Source organism: Rattus norvegicus, chromosome 18 (genome assembly GCF_021556685.1).
Source record: "Rattus norvegicus strain SHRSP/BbbUtx chromosome 18, alternate assembly SHRSP_T2T, whole genome shotgun sequence".
NCBI classification, from domain to species: Eukaryota; Metazoa; Chordata; class Mammalia; order Rodentia; family Muridae; genus Rattus; species Rattus norvegicus.
In genome coordinates, this window is record NC_141551.1 from 24,725,606 (window position 1) to 24,743,876 (window position 18,271).

Consider the following 18,271-nt stretch of genomic DNA (forward strand, 5'->3'; position numbering starts at 1 on the left):
ATGGGTTTATTCCGCACTGACTCTTGCTCGCTCTGCTGTCCAGTGAAGAGCTGTCCAGTGTCCATATGGATGGGAATGTGATGGATGGATATAAGACACAATTTGTCAGCATCTGTTCAGAGTACAGATATAATACAGCTGATTTCCCAGAATTCCACTTAATTTCCATTTTGAATACAGCATCAACTGTAGCATCTGAGCTAAAACAAAATTTACCACTGTTTGACAGTTACAGAGTCAAATCTGCTGCATTCTTATTAGGCTTTAGGGATGGCGTGTTTGGAATGGGTAGGAATGCGAGGGCCATAGAATGCCTGTAGACACTTCCTTCCAATGTCTTGTTCTCTGTCTCCTGCTTCAAAGTCTTTCTTGATCTCCTGAGGTAAGAATTGGTTTTGTCTTATGAGCTTCTCCTACTCCACGTCTTCAGGTCTTCCAAATCTTCTGAGTCTGTTTCTGTTTGTTCAGGTGTTTAAAATTAACATTTTTTCTTTTTATTTTTGAGGCATTTATATTTCTGTTTTTTTTTTTCATTTTAGTCAAGGCCTAGTAAAAATGACAAATTTCATGTACCTAATCCTTGCTTCGCTTGCTTTAAAATAACATCTAGTATCTTATATTCATTTGTTTAAAATGAGAAAGAAAGCTTCATGGATTAAATAAAATACATCACCTCCCCCTTGCCTTCCACAAGACATACATCTCAAGACTTCCAGTGGATGCATGACGCTGAGGTAGCTCTGAAGTCTGCATAAACTCTGCATTTCCCATGCAGCGGAAGGTCATCTGTGAGAGACTCGGAGAGTAGCGTGTAACGGGGGAGGGGGGCACTGGGTAGAAGAGTGACTTGTAGCTTGTTCAGGCCAGAATAGGCTATCAGAGTTTGCCGTGCCATCTAGTAGAGTAGGGAATTATTCATTTCTGGAATTTTCCATCTAATACTTCCACTTCAATTTACTGCAGCTAATTGAAAACTCTGGTAGTGAAATGGCAAACATGGGGGTGATGATGATGATGATGATGATGTATCTTGTTAAACTTTCATTTATTGCCCTCTCCCCAGAAGTTATTTGTGAGATGAATACTAGTCAAATGACTAATCTTGTACCAAAAGTAAATATAATTTCTATGGTCACCTCTGTACTACACATGGGCTTTTTCCCCAACCATTGTCCTCAAAAGTGGCAAGAAAACACTGGGGTTACCGTCTCTCCGATGTGTGCTGCTTTAGACCCAGGCTGTTAAATAATTTTCTGCAGACACACATTTACAGCCATTGCAGCTTTTGAGGGACTTGCTCCAAAGAGCTGTGATTTCGAACAGCCCAGCAACTACTTCATGCCTCTACTCCCGACCATCATCCTAGCTAAGGGAAACTTTGTGAAACAGGATTTGGACAACATTAGTATCTTGCTTTGTTTATGAGTTTGATATATTAACATGAAGATTAGTGAATTTAGCCAATGAAAAGCAACGCATTTTTAGTCTCTCACTAAATGTATGGTCTACAGGGGACCTTGAGTGAACCTTGCGTACGTCTGCCACTTGTAGGGCATTGGATTTTGAGCATTTGCTCACCCTCACCGCCTTCAAGGAAGTTTTGTATTAAATATTAAATTCTCTCTTCTCATCACAACCGGATTGTTTAGTTGGGTGATGGAGTATTATAATAAGTAATATCTCAGCAAACGAGAGGAAAATGTTGGAACACACTTATGACCGATGCTTTCAGGAATGGAGATTTGCTGGGAATAGTTCAGTGCATATTGGAGAAAAGGTAGAAAAAAAACACACCTTAATATCTCTATAATATTAAATGGATAAATGGTCTAGAGTCATTTAGCTGGAAATCAGATGTGATCCAGTAACTACCTTTATGCTTTTATACTATGATGTAGTAACCATCACGTTGCACACCTACACACACACACACACACACACACACACACACACACACACACACCAATGTAATGACTAATTGTTGTTTATCTTTGCTGAGGAAATAAAGCCCAAAGGTATCTTATTCAGCCGTACTTCAAATCGCTATGGCAGCTATGAGTGGACATTAGAATGCTTAAGATGGGGTACAGCTCATGGGAAGAAAAAGGATCTAACTGTAGCAGCTTTCTCTGTCAAGAATAGTGACAGGTCCTGCCTTGAGGCAGGCTTGCCTAGTTGGCTTCTCTGGAGCCTTTCTTTGAGCCCTTTCAGCTGCTGGCCTTCAGATGCCGAAATTGAACTAGACACAGCCAAGTGTGTGCCCTTTTAGGAGCTCCAGCAGAGCCAGAGGCGACAGGGCCACCAGCAGAGATGACAAATTGAAGACTTCAATCAAAGGTGAGTCAGGTCAGCATGGACCTAGGCCCTTTCCTCCGGTGTGCACTGAGTTCCAGCAGAAGGCGGCCTGCCAGGAGCTGGCTGGCAACCACAGGGTACTCTCCTCTATCATCCATATAAGCTTTGACATAGGGACCAACAAGGGCTGCCTGTTTAGCTGGTGCAAGGTAGAAGGGACTCGCCTGCTTGCAGCCTCGCTCCAGGAAACATGAGTTGCGCCGGCAACGATCAGGTCTCTTTCTCACCATGCACTTGGTGCCTTCCACTCCCGGAGCTCGCCTCCTTCTAGGCTGCTGGCTCTTGCCGAGGGCTAGGAGGAAGGTGCACGCCCGGGTCCTAGAGGCTTCCCCAGGCTCCTGTATTTGCAAACGCTTTAGGTGGCCCTGCGGCAGCCTCAACCTGGAAGGGAGAGGAGCACTGGGAGGGGGGCTGGCAGGGCAGGCGGGAGGGAGGCGCGGAGGTGGGGCGGCGGGAGCTAGGGGGAGGGTGCCTGAGCTCTGCGGCTCCCAGCCTGGTCTCTGTCGGCTGGCTGTGGCTCCGGGTTCCCCTGCGCTGGTGCTCACGGTCTCAGCATCTCCGCCCGCCCTCGCTCCCGAGCGCGGAGGCGAGCCGCAGCCCGGCGCGGCGGTGGGCGTGTGCGCGCTGAAGGACGCCTCCTCTCGCTCCTGTGTTGCAGGCGGCGGCCAGCGGTTCCAGCTCGGGCAGCGGCGGCATCTTCCGGAGTCCCGCGGCGAAGATGCTCAAAGTCACGGTGCCCTCCTGTCCCTCCTCGCCCTGCTCCTCGGTCACCTCCAGTACTGAGAACCTCGTCCCGGATTACTGGATCGACGGCTCTAAACGGGATCCTCTGAGCGATTTCTTCGAGGTGGAGTCAGAGCTGGGACGGTAAGGCGAGGGGTGCTGGACCAGTCGGAGCGTGGAGGCGCGGGCTGGGGCTGGGAACGCCTGCAGCGTGCACGCTAGTTGTCCCTCTCTCTCTGCGACACCTTCGGAGGGTGAAGGTGTAGGACTGGCCCCTCTGCCTTTGATCTCTCCCCAACCCAGTCAGTGTCAGGTCAAGAGCTAAGCTCTAAACGGAGGCAACCAGGCTCTCCCCGGAGCGCCTAGGCCGGTGCAGCTGCAAGCATCCGCCAGACTCTCCCGCCCTCCCTGCGTGGAACTGGCTGCCACTTGGGTGATACCTCTTACCACACGTGGATTCTGCTTTCCTAATTAGTGGCTTTGCTCAGATTATAGTTTGTCAGAGGGACTTGTGTGTCTACTTAGTTTTGGGTCGGGGGCTTCAGTGTGCCTTTCTAATCGTGGTGGATTTATTAAATTAGATCCCTCCTGCCTCCCCTCATCAAGCTCTCCAAAGCAAGTGGCACTAGAAATTTAACCTAAATACTAGCTTCCCGCAGCGTGTGCTCAGGAAAAGGCGAGAATGAATCATTTAGGAGAGTTAAAGGCAGAGTAATGAAGTAGTGAGGTTTTAAAGAGAAAGCAGCTCATGGGGACCAGGCAGGGCTGATTAGTGAGAAGAGGTCTGCTGCCCTTCGTCTATGTGCTGGAGTGGTTTATTTAAATCATGCATGCAAAAAGCCATCTCTCTGGGAAAGCAGACTGCCCCTCATTCTCTGCTCTGAACGGGATTGATTCCTTATGTTCCCAGATCTTTAGTCACTGAACATTATTTTTCTTTCCTTAGGTTTTTCTTCTTTTCTGTTGTCCGCACGCACACATAAGGAAACTTGTTTTCAGTACTGTTTAAATGCAAAGCTTTCATCATAGGAGATCTGAACACGATTTCAATTTGTCAAGTTGTAACTTTGTCTTTTGCAATTTAATTTTCATCCTCCCTTTTCTGGCAGTAGTTTATCTAACAGCTTTTTAATTTAATTTATTTATTTATTTTTGATGCTGCTAGAGATAACGGCACTGGATTCTGGGTGTTTATACTTAGTGGGAAGGATTTGCTCACTCTGATTTGCCTTTACCTGAGTACTAGTGGTGTGTAAAAAGGTAAAACTTTTGAAAGAAATTTATTTATTTTTGTTACTATTTTTACAATTCTTATAACAATACATTAAAATTTTTAAATTCATGAAATTCCCTATTTGAGCATTGAGTGATGTATGTATCCACATCCTTTTTCAGTCAAGTTTCTGGGTGTTCATCTGAAGCTGTTGTCTGTTAAAATGAGATAGCAAGTCGTATCTTTGAAAAGGTTCAGGAACCTCTCATGCTTGTGTGATGTGCTGCAGCCTTGTGGTACAACCTTGTGGTCTGATGAAAGATACAGCCTACTTAAGATTGGTGACTCGGTGCTTTAGAAGTTGCAAGATGTGGAGGAAGTGCAGCCTGGGGCTGCTGTGGAAGGGGTGGTCCCACAGCACATCTGAGCAACACCTCATATGCCCCTAACAGATTCTGACTTACTGATTCACAAATCAGCCTCTCCATTGTGCCAAACACTCGAGATGTGGGAAGATTTACAGGAAAAAAATGAACTACAGAGTATACACATGCCTGGGATGGTGGATCTCAGAGGGAAGGAGTTTGAAGTTTGCTTGTTTTTAATTTGGCCCTAGGGCTTGCCATTCCTTTGGGGTTCTGCATATAAATCTATTATGAATTTCTAAGACTTGTCCTGCTATCTATGTATTTTTTATTTCCCTACAATCACCAAATTAAAACCTTTTACAAAGAAAGCCAGAACCACTGAAAGTTGTGCTTTTGCTCTGTTCTCCAGCAGGGCCCGGTGCTGCTGGGTAAGTTCTCTGCAGATGGCAGTGTTGCCGAGAGGTGAGGTCATGCCATTCAGTAAAGATGGAGAACTACTTCCACTCATAACCTAAGTCATTTTTTCAATGAGATAAACCTAAAATACGAAACAACTGGGATTCTAGCTGTAATTGTTTTAAAAATGTATCTCCAGAACCAGAAAGCAGTGGAACTTACGCCCATGCTGATTGAGCCACAAGAGGCCATTTGCTGTGTGCTCTAGTGATCAATTTGGACTCACTTTGATTGATTTCAAGATTTTTCTTTCTGTTTTGGGCCAGACCCAGCCCAGGGGGAGATGGTGACTTAAAACCAAAGCGTATGATTCTGTCAGGCACAGTTCTCAGTGTGGTGCTCAGACAGCAGCAGTCTTGTGCTGTGAGGGGCACCGTGTCACAGTGCAGACAGTCTTTTAAGATGAGCTAGTTCACAGTGTAGACAGTCCCCTAAGATGAGCTGGTCCACAGTGTAGACAGTCCCCTGAGATGAGCTGGTCCACAGTGTAGACAGTCCCCTGAGATGAGCTGGTCCACAGTGTAGACAGTCCCCTGAGATGAGCTAGTTCACAGTGTAGACAGTCCCCTAAGATGAGCTGGTCCACAGTGTAGACAGTCCCCTAAGATGAGCTGGTCCACAGTGTAGACAGTCCCCTGAGATGAGCTGGTCCACAGTGTAGACAGTCCCCTAAGATGGGCTGGTCCACAGTGCCGGCTGTCCTCCTTAGATGAATTAGAGACTTGTTTCATCTGCTAAAAGTATCTGTTGTTAACGGGTGACTCCTGAATTCAAGAAAATTAGTTTCAAGGCCATGCAGAGAGTAGACTCTGAGATTGTGTTTGGAAAGTGAGGTTCCTGAAGCCCCTGGTCCAGCGGTCTCCAACCTCCCCACTGCTGTGTCTCTTTAATACAGTTCCTCACGTTGTGGTGTCTCTTCCTCATGTTGTGGTGAACCCCAACCGTGAAATTAATTTTCATCGCTACTTCATAGCTACACCTTTGCTACTGCTATGGACGCTAATGTAAATATTTTTGGAGACCAAGGTTTGTCAGAGGCGTGGTGACTCACAGGTAGAGAATGCTACCCTGGACAGGGCTGCTAGAAGGCTGGCATTGCTAGAACTGCAGCCATCCAGCCCAAGGCAGAGAGAACTTTGTCTTGGCAGTACATGCACACATACGATGGGATACGCAGAATGTCAAGCAAATAATTTTTTCCTAAAATCTTCGTCGAAAATATTTTTGATATTTTTTAGAGCTTGTTAAGTTTACAAAAGTCACAATATACCAACAACGTGACTTAAAGTATCAGCTAGCCACCATCCTATGCAGGGATCTATACCTAGAGAGCAGTTTCATCTGATCTATACATAGAGAGCAGTTGGTCTTCTGCCCAGTGATTTGAGAGAATGGCATTCTGAAAGCTTTTCTAAAGGAGCAGAGAGCCTACCTCTGGCTTACATTCCTCCCAGTGGTCCGGTGAATGGAAAGGCAGCACTTGGCTTGCCCTGCTCTGTGGCAAGGGTTTGGCTTTATGTATCCAAACCCACATCCTGATTTCAGTTCTGACCTATCTTTTGTTTAGACTTGTACCATATTGAAAGAATGTTTCTAATGGACTTTGCTGTGCTCCCAAACACCCAAATGCAGAAAACCAAATGTTAGACCACTTGCTTAAAAGAAAATGTGTTAAATTATTCTGGATTTTAACTATAGTTGCTTTAGGCTGGCGACCTTTAGGACCCCACCATAATAAATTCATTATTTAAAAAATGCATTTATGTGGTAACTCAGTTATCTATCATCTGCCTGCCTGCCTGTCTGTCTGTCCACCCACCCACCCATCCATCTGTCCATCCGTCCGTCCATCCATCCATCCATCCATCCATCTCTCCATTTCTCCATCCACCCATCTATCCACCCATCTATCCACCCATCCATCCATCTGTCTTTCTATCTATCTATCTATCTATCTATCTATCTATCTATCTATCTATCTATCTGCATCTTTGTTGTTTAGGATCCAAATTGACTTTTAATAATGAGATATATGGTCATATGTATAGAATAGAAACAATTTTACCATGTAATGTTATTTTTATGTCAACAATGTATCACAATATTTCATGTTTTGTGCTGTTTTATTGTATTCCCTTTCATTCAACATATTTGCTAAACTCATGTAATCTAATCCTACTAATAAGTGTGGTTTAGTTAGAAAATGTTGGTTTTGGACATAAATGTGGGTATACCAGACTAAAGTATGAGGCGGAGTCTTTAACACAGGGCAGCATTGCCCTGAGTAGTGTACGTCTGGCACAGGTCTGTGGAGTTATATCTTCCTCGTCCTCATCCTCGTCCTTGTCCTTGTAGTCCTCATCCTCCTCCTCTTCCTCTTCCTTCTCCTTTTCATCCTCCTTCTTTTGCCTTCAAGTTCTAATTGGATTGTCCCTTCCAGATTTTTGAGAAAATATTGGTGTCTCCAAAAGTTCTCCCGTGTACCCAGGAATCTGAACTAGGATGGGGATGTGTGGCTCTGCCAGGGGAAGCTTAGGTGTGGACGGAAGAGACTTAGAGAATGAAGGAGCTATGTCCTAACAGTGAGTTCACCTTGGTCCAGCGGTGCTTCCTGTCTGAAACCCTGAGTGCGTCTCTTCTAGAAGGGCTTCAGCCAGTGCTCTTGGCCTACCTTAGCCTTGTTTGCTTGGATTCCAGCAACAGGATCCCTGTGTGGCTTACACCACAGCACTTTTTCCCACAGATCCGGAGGATAGGCGGTCGAAACCAAGAGGTTGACTCAGTGATTTCCCCAGTGAGAGCTTTCTTCCTGTCTTCAGAGGTGGCCACCTGATGCTGTCTTCTCAGAAGATAGGAAGGAAGAGGGCTAGAGAGAGAAAGCTCTACAGAACAGAAACAACCTCTCTAAGCTCTTTGGTGTCTCTTCTCATAACATCATTCATCTTGTCTTGAGAACTCCATCTTCAGGATTTTATCCTAAACATAACGACTTCCCAGAGATCATATTCCTGCTGCCACAGGACGATAGATTTCAACATTTGTGCACGGTACTGCCTGATGTATGAAATATGAAAACATGCATACATTCATTCATACATACATACATACATGCATGCATGCATGCATGCATACGCACACACATATATATATATATTACATTGAACATGTCCTCTCTACCCCTCTGCCTCTCCTTTCACAATCCATACTCCTATTAGTTTTCTTTGTCCCCTACAGAGTTTCACTGTTACTTTCCTGATATATATACATATATATGTATATATATCTCCTGATGTATGTGTATGTATATATGTATATATATATGTATACACACATTTATGATTTTTATCAGCATGTGAATTTTAAGAGGATAATTCAGCTTATGATATGGCTGATGAGGACTCAGATTCTGTCCTTTTTTCCTTCTTCTTTCTCTGCTGGTAACTACCTTCATGTGCTATCCTGTCTGTCAATGCATCCAGGCCTTTCCCTTACACTGTCTTTTAGGTCCCACAGCCTGTCTGTTCCACACTGCTGACAACCACTCTGCCTCATGCTCTACCCTGATGCTTTAGCCTCCCTGCCGATCACACAGTTGCTATTTAACTCGGGTTTTTAGTGTGATTATGAATTTCTTCGTACGCCGATTCTTTGCGTGGAGAGTTGGCTCAGGAGCAAGGTGGGACTCCAAATGAGTAGAAGCTCGAGCTTCATGGGCTCAACACAAGAATACGGTCTCCTCTTCTAAAGACAGAATCCACAGACTTGGCCTTAGCTGTCACACATTCACTGTCTAGCGCAGTGGTACTCAGCAGGTGGTTTTTGAAGAGGAGGACTCAGGGGACTGCGGAGATGCTCAGTGTGTAAAGGTCCTCGCTGCAAAACCTGATAGTCGAGTCTTACACCTGGGAAGTAAGTGGTGGAAGAAGAGAACTGACTCCCCAAAGTTGCCTTTTGGTCTCCATGAGTTTGCTGCAACATATGTGCCCCCCTCAGCAAATAAACAAGTTAATTAACACATTTTAAGAAGAGGCGACTCGGGGCTGGGGATTTAGCTCAGTGGTAGAGCGCTTACCTAGGAAGCGCAAGGCCCTGGGTTCGATCCCCAGCTCCGAAAAAAAGAACCAAAAAAAAAAAAAAAAAAAAAAAAAGAAGAGGCGACTCGATGTAATGAAGCAGATCAGACCCTGAACTATGCTTTTCTTTCACTCCGTTTCCCTTTTAAATCTTGGTTTTTCTTGGTATCTGTTTGTAAAACAAGTCAAGGCTGGTGTTCAGTCAAGACCTTCCTGCATGGTCTCTTGAGGACAGGAATCACAGGTGTGTGTCACAACCTTTTGGTTGGATCTGGCTTTGTTCTAGGGCCATGTTGTAAGTGGTCTTTCCCCTAAAATGTCTATGATCGAGACCCCAATTTCGTGTTAACTTCCCTTCTCCTCAGTGGAAGTGCTGGTGAGTGATACCCTGTAGCCCACAGCCACGCCGTGTGCTTCTGTTGGCCAGGCTCTGTGGTTCTGAAATGAAGAGGGTTCAGTTTCACCTCCATGATCGTTCACCACAGGAAGATAGGAGCGAAGTCAAGATGACTTTCAGGGCACTGAGCCGCTCTCTGGGCTCTGTCGGCCTCTGAAGTATTTGGAAATAAACCCCTTGTGCAGAGCTCTAAGTCGTTGAAGGCAGCAAGAGGCTCTCCGCCCTTAAGTATGAATGCTGTTGCTGCAGGAGGTTGGAAAACTGACGCAGGTGTTCTGTGTGTTCTCTGCCTTTAACCCTTTCTGGAGATGAGAAGCGCCGAGGGGAGAGGAGGGGAACCACAAACCGGCTTCAAAGGAATTTCTTGTAAACGGTTTACCCTCAGAAATACATGTGGGTTTAGTGTTTGCCATGATGCATTTGAAAGCCAAGTATTGAGTGTTGGCCTCGTAAATTGTCCCCATTGCTGCTTGTTAATATTTTGTTTATGTTTTTTTCTTTCTCCTTTCTATGTATAATTTATTTCCACTGACCGAGAAGTAGGTTTTGATTAAAAAAAAAAAAAAAACTCCTGAAGAAGCTGTGTATTATAAAGAATTTCAGCTTTTTAAAATCCCAAGGTTAAATGGATTATGAAAACTATGGTGTTTAACTAAGTCAAGTAACATATCGTCCGGATCAGCTTTGCTTGAAACCCAAAGGGTGAATTTTTTTTTCTGTAACTTCTATTCATCTTTACCTTAGTTTTCTTTTCTTATATCGCCCACTGTCTTCATTCGGACCCATAGCTGGAGTTGGTGTGAAATAGAGACCGGCAGAGACCAGCATTTCTCTCTGCCGTCAAATGGCAGAGATCAAATGAGCAAAGGAACAGTCTCTTGGGAAAAGATGATTTACACTGACTGACAGCTAAGGGACAGTACACAGCGAGGGGCTCTCACCGTGGGCTCTATGCTATTTCTGGGCCAGATCATTCTTTGTTGTAAGGCCACATCATACCATGGGGGATGTTTAGCAATGTCCCTAGCCTCTACTCACTGGCAGAAATCTTCTTCCTATGTTGTGATAACCAAAAATGTATCTTCATGTTGTCAAATGTGGCCTCTTCCCATACAGACAATACTGTCTCAGAAGCTTGAAGCTAGTCCTCTGCAACTTTTTATTTAGTTGGATAGACAATTAAAAGCAACAGGGAGTGTCTGTTGTAGCCAACAGTACCTCCCTTTGCTGTGTGATATCATTAAGGCTCCTGTTGTCAGCGCCCACTGTCTGTACCTTACCTAATGTTTTTGTTTAAATAATCTTATCTTATTTTTGCTTGCAAGAACGCTTATTTTTTTTTGCCATATTGAAATAATAAATCACACGTAAGACACAATTATAAAAACAAATTGAGAAGAAAGCAGAACATTGATATGACGTTGAGGCTCGCGGTGCTTGTGGGCTTGAAGGCCACAAGCTTGGAGATTATTTCCTTTATTAGAAGAGCGATTAGCAGAGGTTAGTGGGGCACACAACCATAGCACGCCGATAGAGGTTTCTCTTCCTGCGGCCATCAGAACGACTGAACATTTGAAACAAGTGCACTGTCATTTATCTCGTGCACCTGGCTCTTTAAAGGATCCCCAGTTGCTAGTCAACAAATCCTTTAGGGAGTCTTAGGTGGCCTGGTGTGGTGCTGAGGGCCTTTAGTCCCTGCACTCAAGGGAGGCAGGGGCTGAGGCCTAGATAGGTGGGTCTCTGTGAGTTCAAGGCCAACCTGATCTACAAGCTAGTTAGTCTAAGACAGCCAGGGAGAGCAATCATGTCTCCAGTCTGTCCCCACACCCAATCCCCAACCCCGCTGGTGGGGGTGGGGAGGATTCTTAGCTGTTAGAACTGCTTGACCCTATGACCTTGTTTGGCTGCCTCTTGGATTTCTGGAAATAGAATAGGAGATAAAAAAGCCAGCTCAAGGGGGTTGGGTTGGGTAGGGTTTGGTGGGGGTGGGGGGTGGGGGGATGGGGTGGGAGGAGTCTGGGGTGGGCAAGGGGTTAGCAGGGTAAGAAGAGAAGGCAGTTGATGGAGAAGATAAGGTTGTGGAGAAGGCTGAGGCAAGAGAAGCTAAGCTTAGCAGATAGGCTGGAACAGTTCTAGTGAGGAACTGCTAGCACTGGGAAAACTGGGGGAGGGAACTATTTATGCAAACCTTGGGGAGCTGAGGGAGGAGTGGTTGGGAGAAATGTTTGAAGGGGCTGGGTTGGAAACTGGGAGGACTGCTGGCAGGGAGTTAAGAGAACTGGTCACTGTTCTGAACCAGCAAGCCATTTCACAGAGAAGGGTCCTCATGTGTTTTCATTGTTTACTGTTTAATTCTATGCCTTTATGCCTCCTGACGTCACTCTGGTTAGAGATCTGATCTTTTGAATATTGAGATCCCAGGTAATGTGTGCTGGCCATGTGTGCGGTCATAGTCAAAGGCTTTCATGTATAAACTTTACTGATGATAAGACAGCAGCAATGAATCTAATTCAATATAGACGGATAAACTAAAGAAATGAATAAATGAATAAATTTGTTTTTTACGTAACCTGTTATATTTAATAGGAATATTAAAATTGTGCTGGAGAGGGATGTTGAAATTTACAATAGACATCATTCATTTGGTTCTTACGTTATACGAAGTTTAAGCTTCCTTTTTGCTACTGATTTCATAGGGGAACGTGGTTTTCATACGTACAGGCACATGATATTAATATGTTGGCCTTTGTTGCTTCTGCTATGTAATTTTAGGTTGAGACTTATTTTTTTTAGCAAATAGAAAGAAACAATTCATCTTTGTTTTATATACTCCGTTCCTAAGGTAAGGTAAGGAAATAGTCAATATTTAGAGTCAACCGAAGTAACAACTTTGAGTTTAATATTGATTTTGTGAAAATGATTTTAGTGTTAGTTCCTAATGTTCTTATTTAACGAATGAATAATTAAGGAGTTATGCACCATAAGCAAAGACTGTTAATTAAACACTACCATAGGTTTACTCTTTATCCTTGTACATTTGACGTATTGTGACTACAGAGCTTATTAAACATTTTGCTTACAATTCTTTTTTGTGGTGCCACAACACAGACTTCCTGTTTTTTATAGAAGAATCTGTATATATATCTGAGGCACACCTTACCTTTTATTTTTATTGCTTCTACTCATAAGAATTACCAATATGAGAATAAACGCCTTTTATGCAACCATTGTAAGTAAGAAATTGAAAGAAAAAGACTAATACAAGATGGATATATAAGAATCAGATGTCCTGGGACTCTGTAGACCAGGATGACTTTGAACTCAGAGATCCATCAGCCCCTGCCTCCTGAGTGCTGGGATCAAAGGTGTGCACCACGACACACAGCTGCAAAAGCGTAGCAATCTTTCCAGCAGTGATCTATCTTACTGAGTGGCTGGGGATGTCTTTATGAGGGTGTAGTGAACCTTGAATTTCTCTAGGAATTTACCATGTATAACTGTGGCAAAGAGCACACCAGGCACAAAATGTACACCCTCCTCCACAAAAGGGTAGAAAAATCTCAAGTTGTATGTCCTGTTTAGTCTCCCCCCCCCAACATGACACAAGCTTGGGTAATTTGAGAAGAGGGGACCTTAATTGAGAAAATTCCTCTATAAGATTGGCCTGTAAGCAATCAATGGGGGGGGAGGGCCAGCCTGTGAGATAGTAGAGCCCTTCCTGCTAAGTGGTCTTGAATGCTATAACAAAAGCAGGCTGAGCAAGCCACGAGGAGCAAGCTACTAAGCAGCATCCCTCCATGGCCTCTGCATCAGTTCCTGCTTCCAGGTTCCTACCTGGAGTTCTTGCCCTGACTTCCCTCCATGATGGAGTCTGTTCAGATAGTTGTAAGATAAAAGTAAACCCTTTCTTTCCTAGCCTGTGTTTGGTCATGGTGTTTTACCACAGTGTTAAACTAAGACAATGCACGTTTTCTTTTTCAAAATTACAAACCATGCATCTCACAATGCCAGGTAAAGCATGGGAAGGGAAAGTTGTGTTAGCCCGAACTGGGTATTTGGCAATTAAAAGAAAACATTGTAGAGAAAGAGGAAAAAGGTGTCCACAGAAGCAGTTGGGTCTTGACAAAGTTTATGGATCTAAGAACTTATCACTAACCCATGATAAGGATAAAATATGGGAGTGTGTAAGACAGATATTACCAGGACAGTTTAGTATTAAACTCAAAGCAAGAAAGAAACACGATAAGACACCTTTTATAGTCTGTAACCAGGTAAGAAAGGGGCGAATATTGGATTGAGATCTGCTAGCTAGACTGTGAGAAGCCAGGGCTGGGAAATGTGCATGCGGTTTTGCTGTCCGGAGTCTAGGCTCTGCGTTGTTGAGTGACGTGCACACAATAGAGGCAAGCGTGTTTTTGATTCCTAAGAAGCTTTACACTGCAGTGACTCCTATGCAGGCCCACAGCACAAACTAGTTTTTATTATTAAAACAAAAGACAGAGCAAAACCCAAAAACTATTTCAAAAACCTGTGCTCCAAAAAAAAAAATAAAATAAAATAAAAAAAATTGCTACACTTCAGCTGTCGACTGTTGGCCTACGCTAGCTGAGTCTCAACATTTTCCTTACGTGAGGATGTGATATTAAATCGGCACCAATCTTTCATTTGCTTAAGGACCCACATCGAATCTCCCTTAAAAGTCACCAGCATAATGTTGGTTTTCAATGCGTAAACAGACTTTTGAACACGTGTTCTATTTCCAATCTTACTGAGCTGTTCATAGCTATACATAGCTCTTACCTAGGTAGCTAGTGCCACCCATCCATCTTTGTCTGTCTCCTTTCTTCTGTTTGGTTGTCACACCAAGGCTACCTTATCTAATGGTTTTGAATTCTGAAATCATAAAACTTTACTTGGATGCGTTTAACTTGAATCTCTATAGAGTTAGTATGTAAGACCTGGTTGATACATATTACTAGGTAGCCACAGTCGTGTAGATGGTCACATGCAAAGGCTGTTGATAAGAGTTTGCTGGGGCACACACCTGTAATCCCAGGGCTTGCGAGGCAGAGGCAGATGGGCCTGTGAGTTTGAGGACAGCCTGGTCTACAGAACATGTTCCATGACAGCCAGGGCTATTCAGGGAAACCCTGTCCTGAAGAACTAATTATCTAAATAAATAAATAAATAAGAAAAATTTTTTGTAGATAATAAAGGAATAGGTAACAAGCTGATAACTCTTCTGTCATATTTGATGTGCTAATTAATAAAGTGCTAAACAATTGATAAAATACTTACTCTAATACTTTTAAATTAAAAATTATCTTCCGTATAATAAGTGTTTGTCAGCATATACGTCTGTGTACCAACCGTGTATCTGATGCCTGTGGAGGCCGGAAGAGAGCATTAGATCCTATGCAACTGGAGTTACAGATGAATATGAGCCACATGGGTGTTGGGGGATTGAATACAGGTCCTCCGGTAAGAGCAGCCATTGCTCTTAATTGCTGAGCCTTCTCCCCAACCAGCACCTCCGATATGTGTGATTGTTTACTAATGACTACTAATCACGAATTAAACAATTCTTCTCTATCCTATATGAACATCTCGGAATGGCTTAGGTAAGGTCTTTAACTTGGGACCCTATTTAAGTAATCTTTAAAAAAAGAAGTGTGTGTGTGTGTGTGTGTGTGTGTGTGTGTGTGTGTGTGTGTGTGTATGTGTATGTGTGTGTGTGTGTGTGTGTGTACATGTTAGGTATCTTCCTTCATTACTCTCTACCCTGCCTTTTAAAGGAGTCTACCACTGAAACTGGCACTCACTAATTAGCTAGATTTCATGGCCAGCAAGCTCCAGGAATCCATCTGTCCCCACTCTCCCAGCAGTGGAGTTACAAACTTGGTTGACCACACTTGGCTTTTCCATGTGGATTCTGGGGATTCGAACTCAGGTTCTTAAGCTGATCAGGCAGATACTTCGCCAATCAGGGCATCTCCACAGACCCTAAATAACCAATCCTCTGTAAAACTAGAATCAGTTACCTTACTTTGAATAGACATGGTCTTATTTAGTTGTACTAAATAAGATATCATTAAGTTAAGCAGGGGTCTCTAAGTTGGGATATCCACGTGTTAGTATGTGTGATAAAAATAGGCTATTGTAATAAAATATTAGTGGATGTATCTGCTTCTTTTTTTAAGTTTTGCTCCTGTGTTTGGCATTTGGATATTTTGAAAAGCAAATTAAATTTGAGTTACACATATATAGCAATCATAGATAGCATATTGTAATTTGGAAACCTATGTCCAAAAACATTTTATCGGCGGAATGAATTACAGATAAATTACTGTTGTAATTTGTGGACACTGAGCAAGTTTTTATTTGCATTTAGAAAACACTGCACTTTAAGAGAGTGGGTTTAAAGTAGACCAGCAGACCAAAACACGAACAAAACAGAAATAATATTTTGCAAGGTGTGTTTTTGTACAGAAAGAGGAAGTGGGTACCTGTGTGTGCTTGTTCTGCATTTTTTACCCGATGAAGGGTTTTGATAAGAACTTACTCCCATTGTAGTTAATCAGTCTCAGAGAAGAAAACAAAAAGAGACTGTAGAATACAGCTTATCCATCAGATGGTGAGGTTACATAATTCAACAAGGATGATGGCCAGGCTTGGAGAAGGAAATCCTAGGAGAAAGAGGTCCTTTTGTTTGCTTGCAAGAGCCTCAGTGTAGATGAAGGGATTTGACTCATGAAAAGTTTTGCGCTCACATGGCTTCAGTGGCACCTTCCCGAGCAGTGCTTAGAGAATCCCAGGCATTAGTGCCAGGGTGTTAAGCTTAACACTGTGAACGGGAAGCACTGTCATCCCCCACGCGGTATGTTACGCTCACCTCAGGGCTTTCTGACTGAAAACTTCAGCACAGAGAGAAGTGGTTCTCTGAAAAGTAAAAGGAGGATGAGAGCAGACCGGACTGATGTCAGGACCACAGACAGAAGTTGACTATTAAAAACCAGAACACAAGGGGAAGGAGATGCAAACTCAGAGTCATGTTCACACATGTTGTCGCCTCTCAGGCAGACAGCGTTTTAGTGATTTCTCCCTACTTTGAATCTTCTGTATGGGTCAACAGAGACATTTGATCAGCATCTTGCCCTTGTTAGCTTGGTGCACGTTACCTGTTGTATGTCTTAAAAGGACAGTTGTCACTGAGTCAGTCTGAGGTATTTGGGACTTTAACAGATATACAAAGCTGTTCTTTAAGTTTTGTTCAAGTTGATTTTTTTAGTATCTCCTTTTTATTTATCATTGGATAGTTTCATAAACAATGTTTATTCCTCCCCTTTTCTTCTAACTCCTCCCAGACTATTCCCTGCGTTCCAACTTCAAGTTTATTCTTGGTGAGGATATAAGTATATTTCCACTCACTTAGTCTAGTGGCTAATATATTCTTTCCAGAGCTCTCTGTCAGGAAAATCACCGAGAAAATAGACCACTACAAAATTCAAACCATACAATTTAATGAATCAGTCTGGTCTGGAGTGTCTGGTTGTAACACACCTCTAGAGATTTCTTCTATAGAGGAAATAGTTTTAGTGGCTCTGGGGTGGGGGCTTCTGGACCCTCTTGCCTTTTTTTTAATGTGAACATATAAGCTAATTAAATATTTAATGAGATAAAATTGTGAGTTCATCTGAGTGCAACCTGGAGCCAGAGGTTAAAAACACCGAAGAGAGCTTTTCCTTCTCACGTATGCCGTGTGAGTGAGGTGGGCCTCTGAGGAGACCATCAGGCCATTTCCAGAAAACCGATGCTATTCTGTAAAACCCTGAGAAGCAAGGAGTGGTCGAGAGAGCGGTCCTCATCTCAGGCGGGCGGAAATGAAGGAAGCGTTTCTCAGAGAGAATGTTCGCACAAGCAGCCACTCGGGATGGCTCCTAGGAGCCGCAAAGAGAGGCTCTGACTGTTGAGGAGGGGAGATGGGGATTGGACTGCTGAACAAAGACAAGGAAGGGCAGGATAAAGTTGCTGCTTGACCTGACAGTTTCGCTTCTGTGGCATAAAACTGTTCCTTAGTGCCATCTGTAAAAGGAGGGAGGGAGGGAGGGCCTTCAGGGCTACTCCAGCGGTTAACTCAGGTCGTGTGTGTAGAACTCTGTCTACTCTAGACTAAATAACCTTCCCTAGATGGGCAGTAGATACGATAGAGAAGGCCGACTCCGAAGTGAGCGTGGGCAGGGGTTGTGTCTTACTGGGCCCAGTTTGTAGTCTTTTCAGTAATCAGACCTCAGCTTGCCTGCTAGCTGCCTCTGCCACTGCTTCTCTTCCTCATCGCTGCCACGAAAACCTTGACGTGGTCCTCCCCTCTGTCACACACTCCCAATACTACGACGGAATGTTTGCCACAGGCGCCATCTTGCAGACGAGGAACTAGAGGCTCAGAACTGTGAAGCAGTTCATTGGAACCTCCACTGAATAACCTGTCACAAGCTTTGTGTGTGTGGTGTGCGCGGAACTATTTGTCCCCGAAGTGTCCTTCTCCTGACCAGCCCTCCACAGCGGTTGCCAAAGCTTCTCCCACTTCTGCGCGGTCACAGGATTACAGTAAATGTCCTGTGGTCTTGCCACCAGTGTCTGCTCCCTGGGCAGAGAACCTCCATAGTTTACACCTCTGTCATTCACACTG

General features: G+C 43.8%; 1 protein-coding gene and 1 long non-coding RNA gene across 16 annotated transcripts in view; both read left to right on the plus strand.

Annotated features, from left to right (window-relative positions):
- Camk4 (calcium/calmodulin-dependent protein kinase IV) overlaps positions 1-18,271 on the plus strand; it is a 280,008-nt gene that overhangs the window by 52,196 nt on the left and 209,541 nt on the right. For 4 of the 15 annotated variants that reach the window (XM_087592142.1, XM_087592146.1, XM_087592141.1 and 1 more), the window contains 2 exons: positions 2,270-2,337; positions 3,014-3,222. In XM_087592142.1, coding sequence (XP_087448268.1) covers positions 3,074-3,222 — 149 coding nt within the window. In that variant the 5' untranslated portion in view covers positions 2,270-2,337; positions 3,014-3,073. 15 annotated transcript variants of the gene reach the window in all.
- LOC147999715 (uncharacterized) lies at positions 7,859-10,921 on the plus strand. Its single transcript, XR_015642846.1, has 2 exons — positions 7,859-9,144; positions 9,270-10,921. It is a non-coding gene; the product is annotated as an uncharacterized LOC147999715 (long non-coding RNA).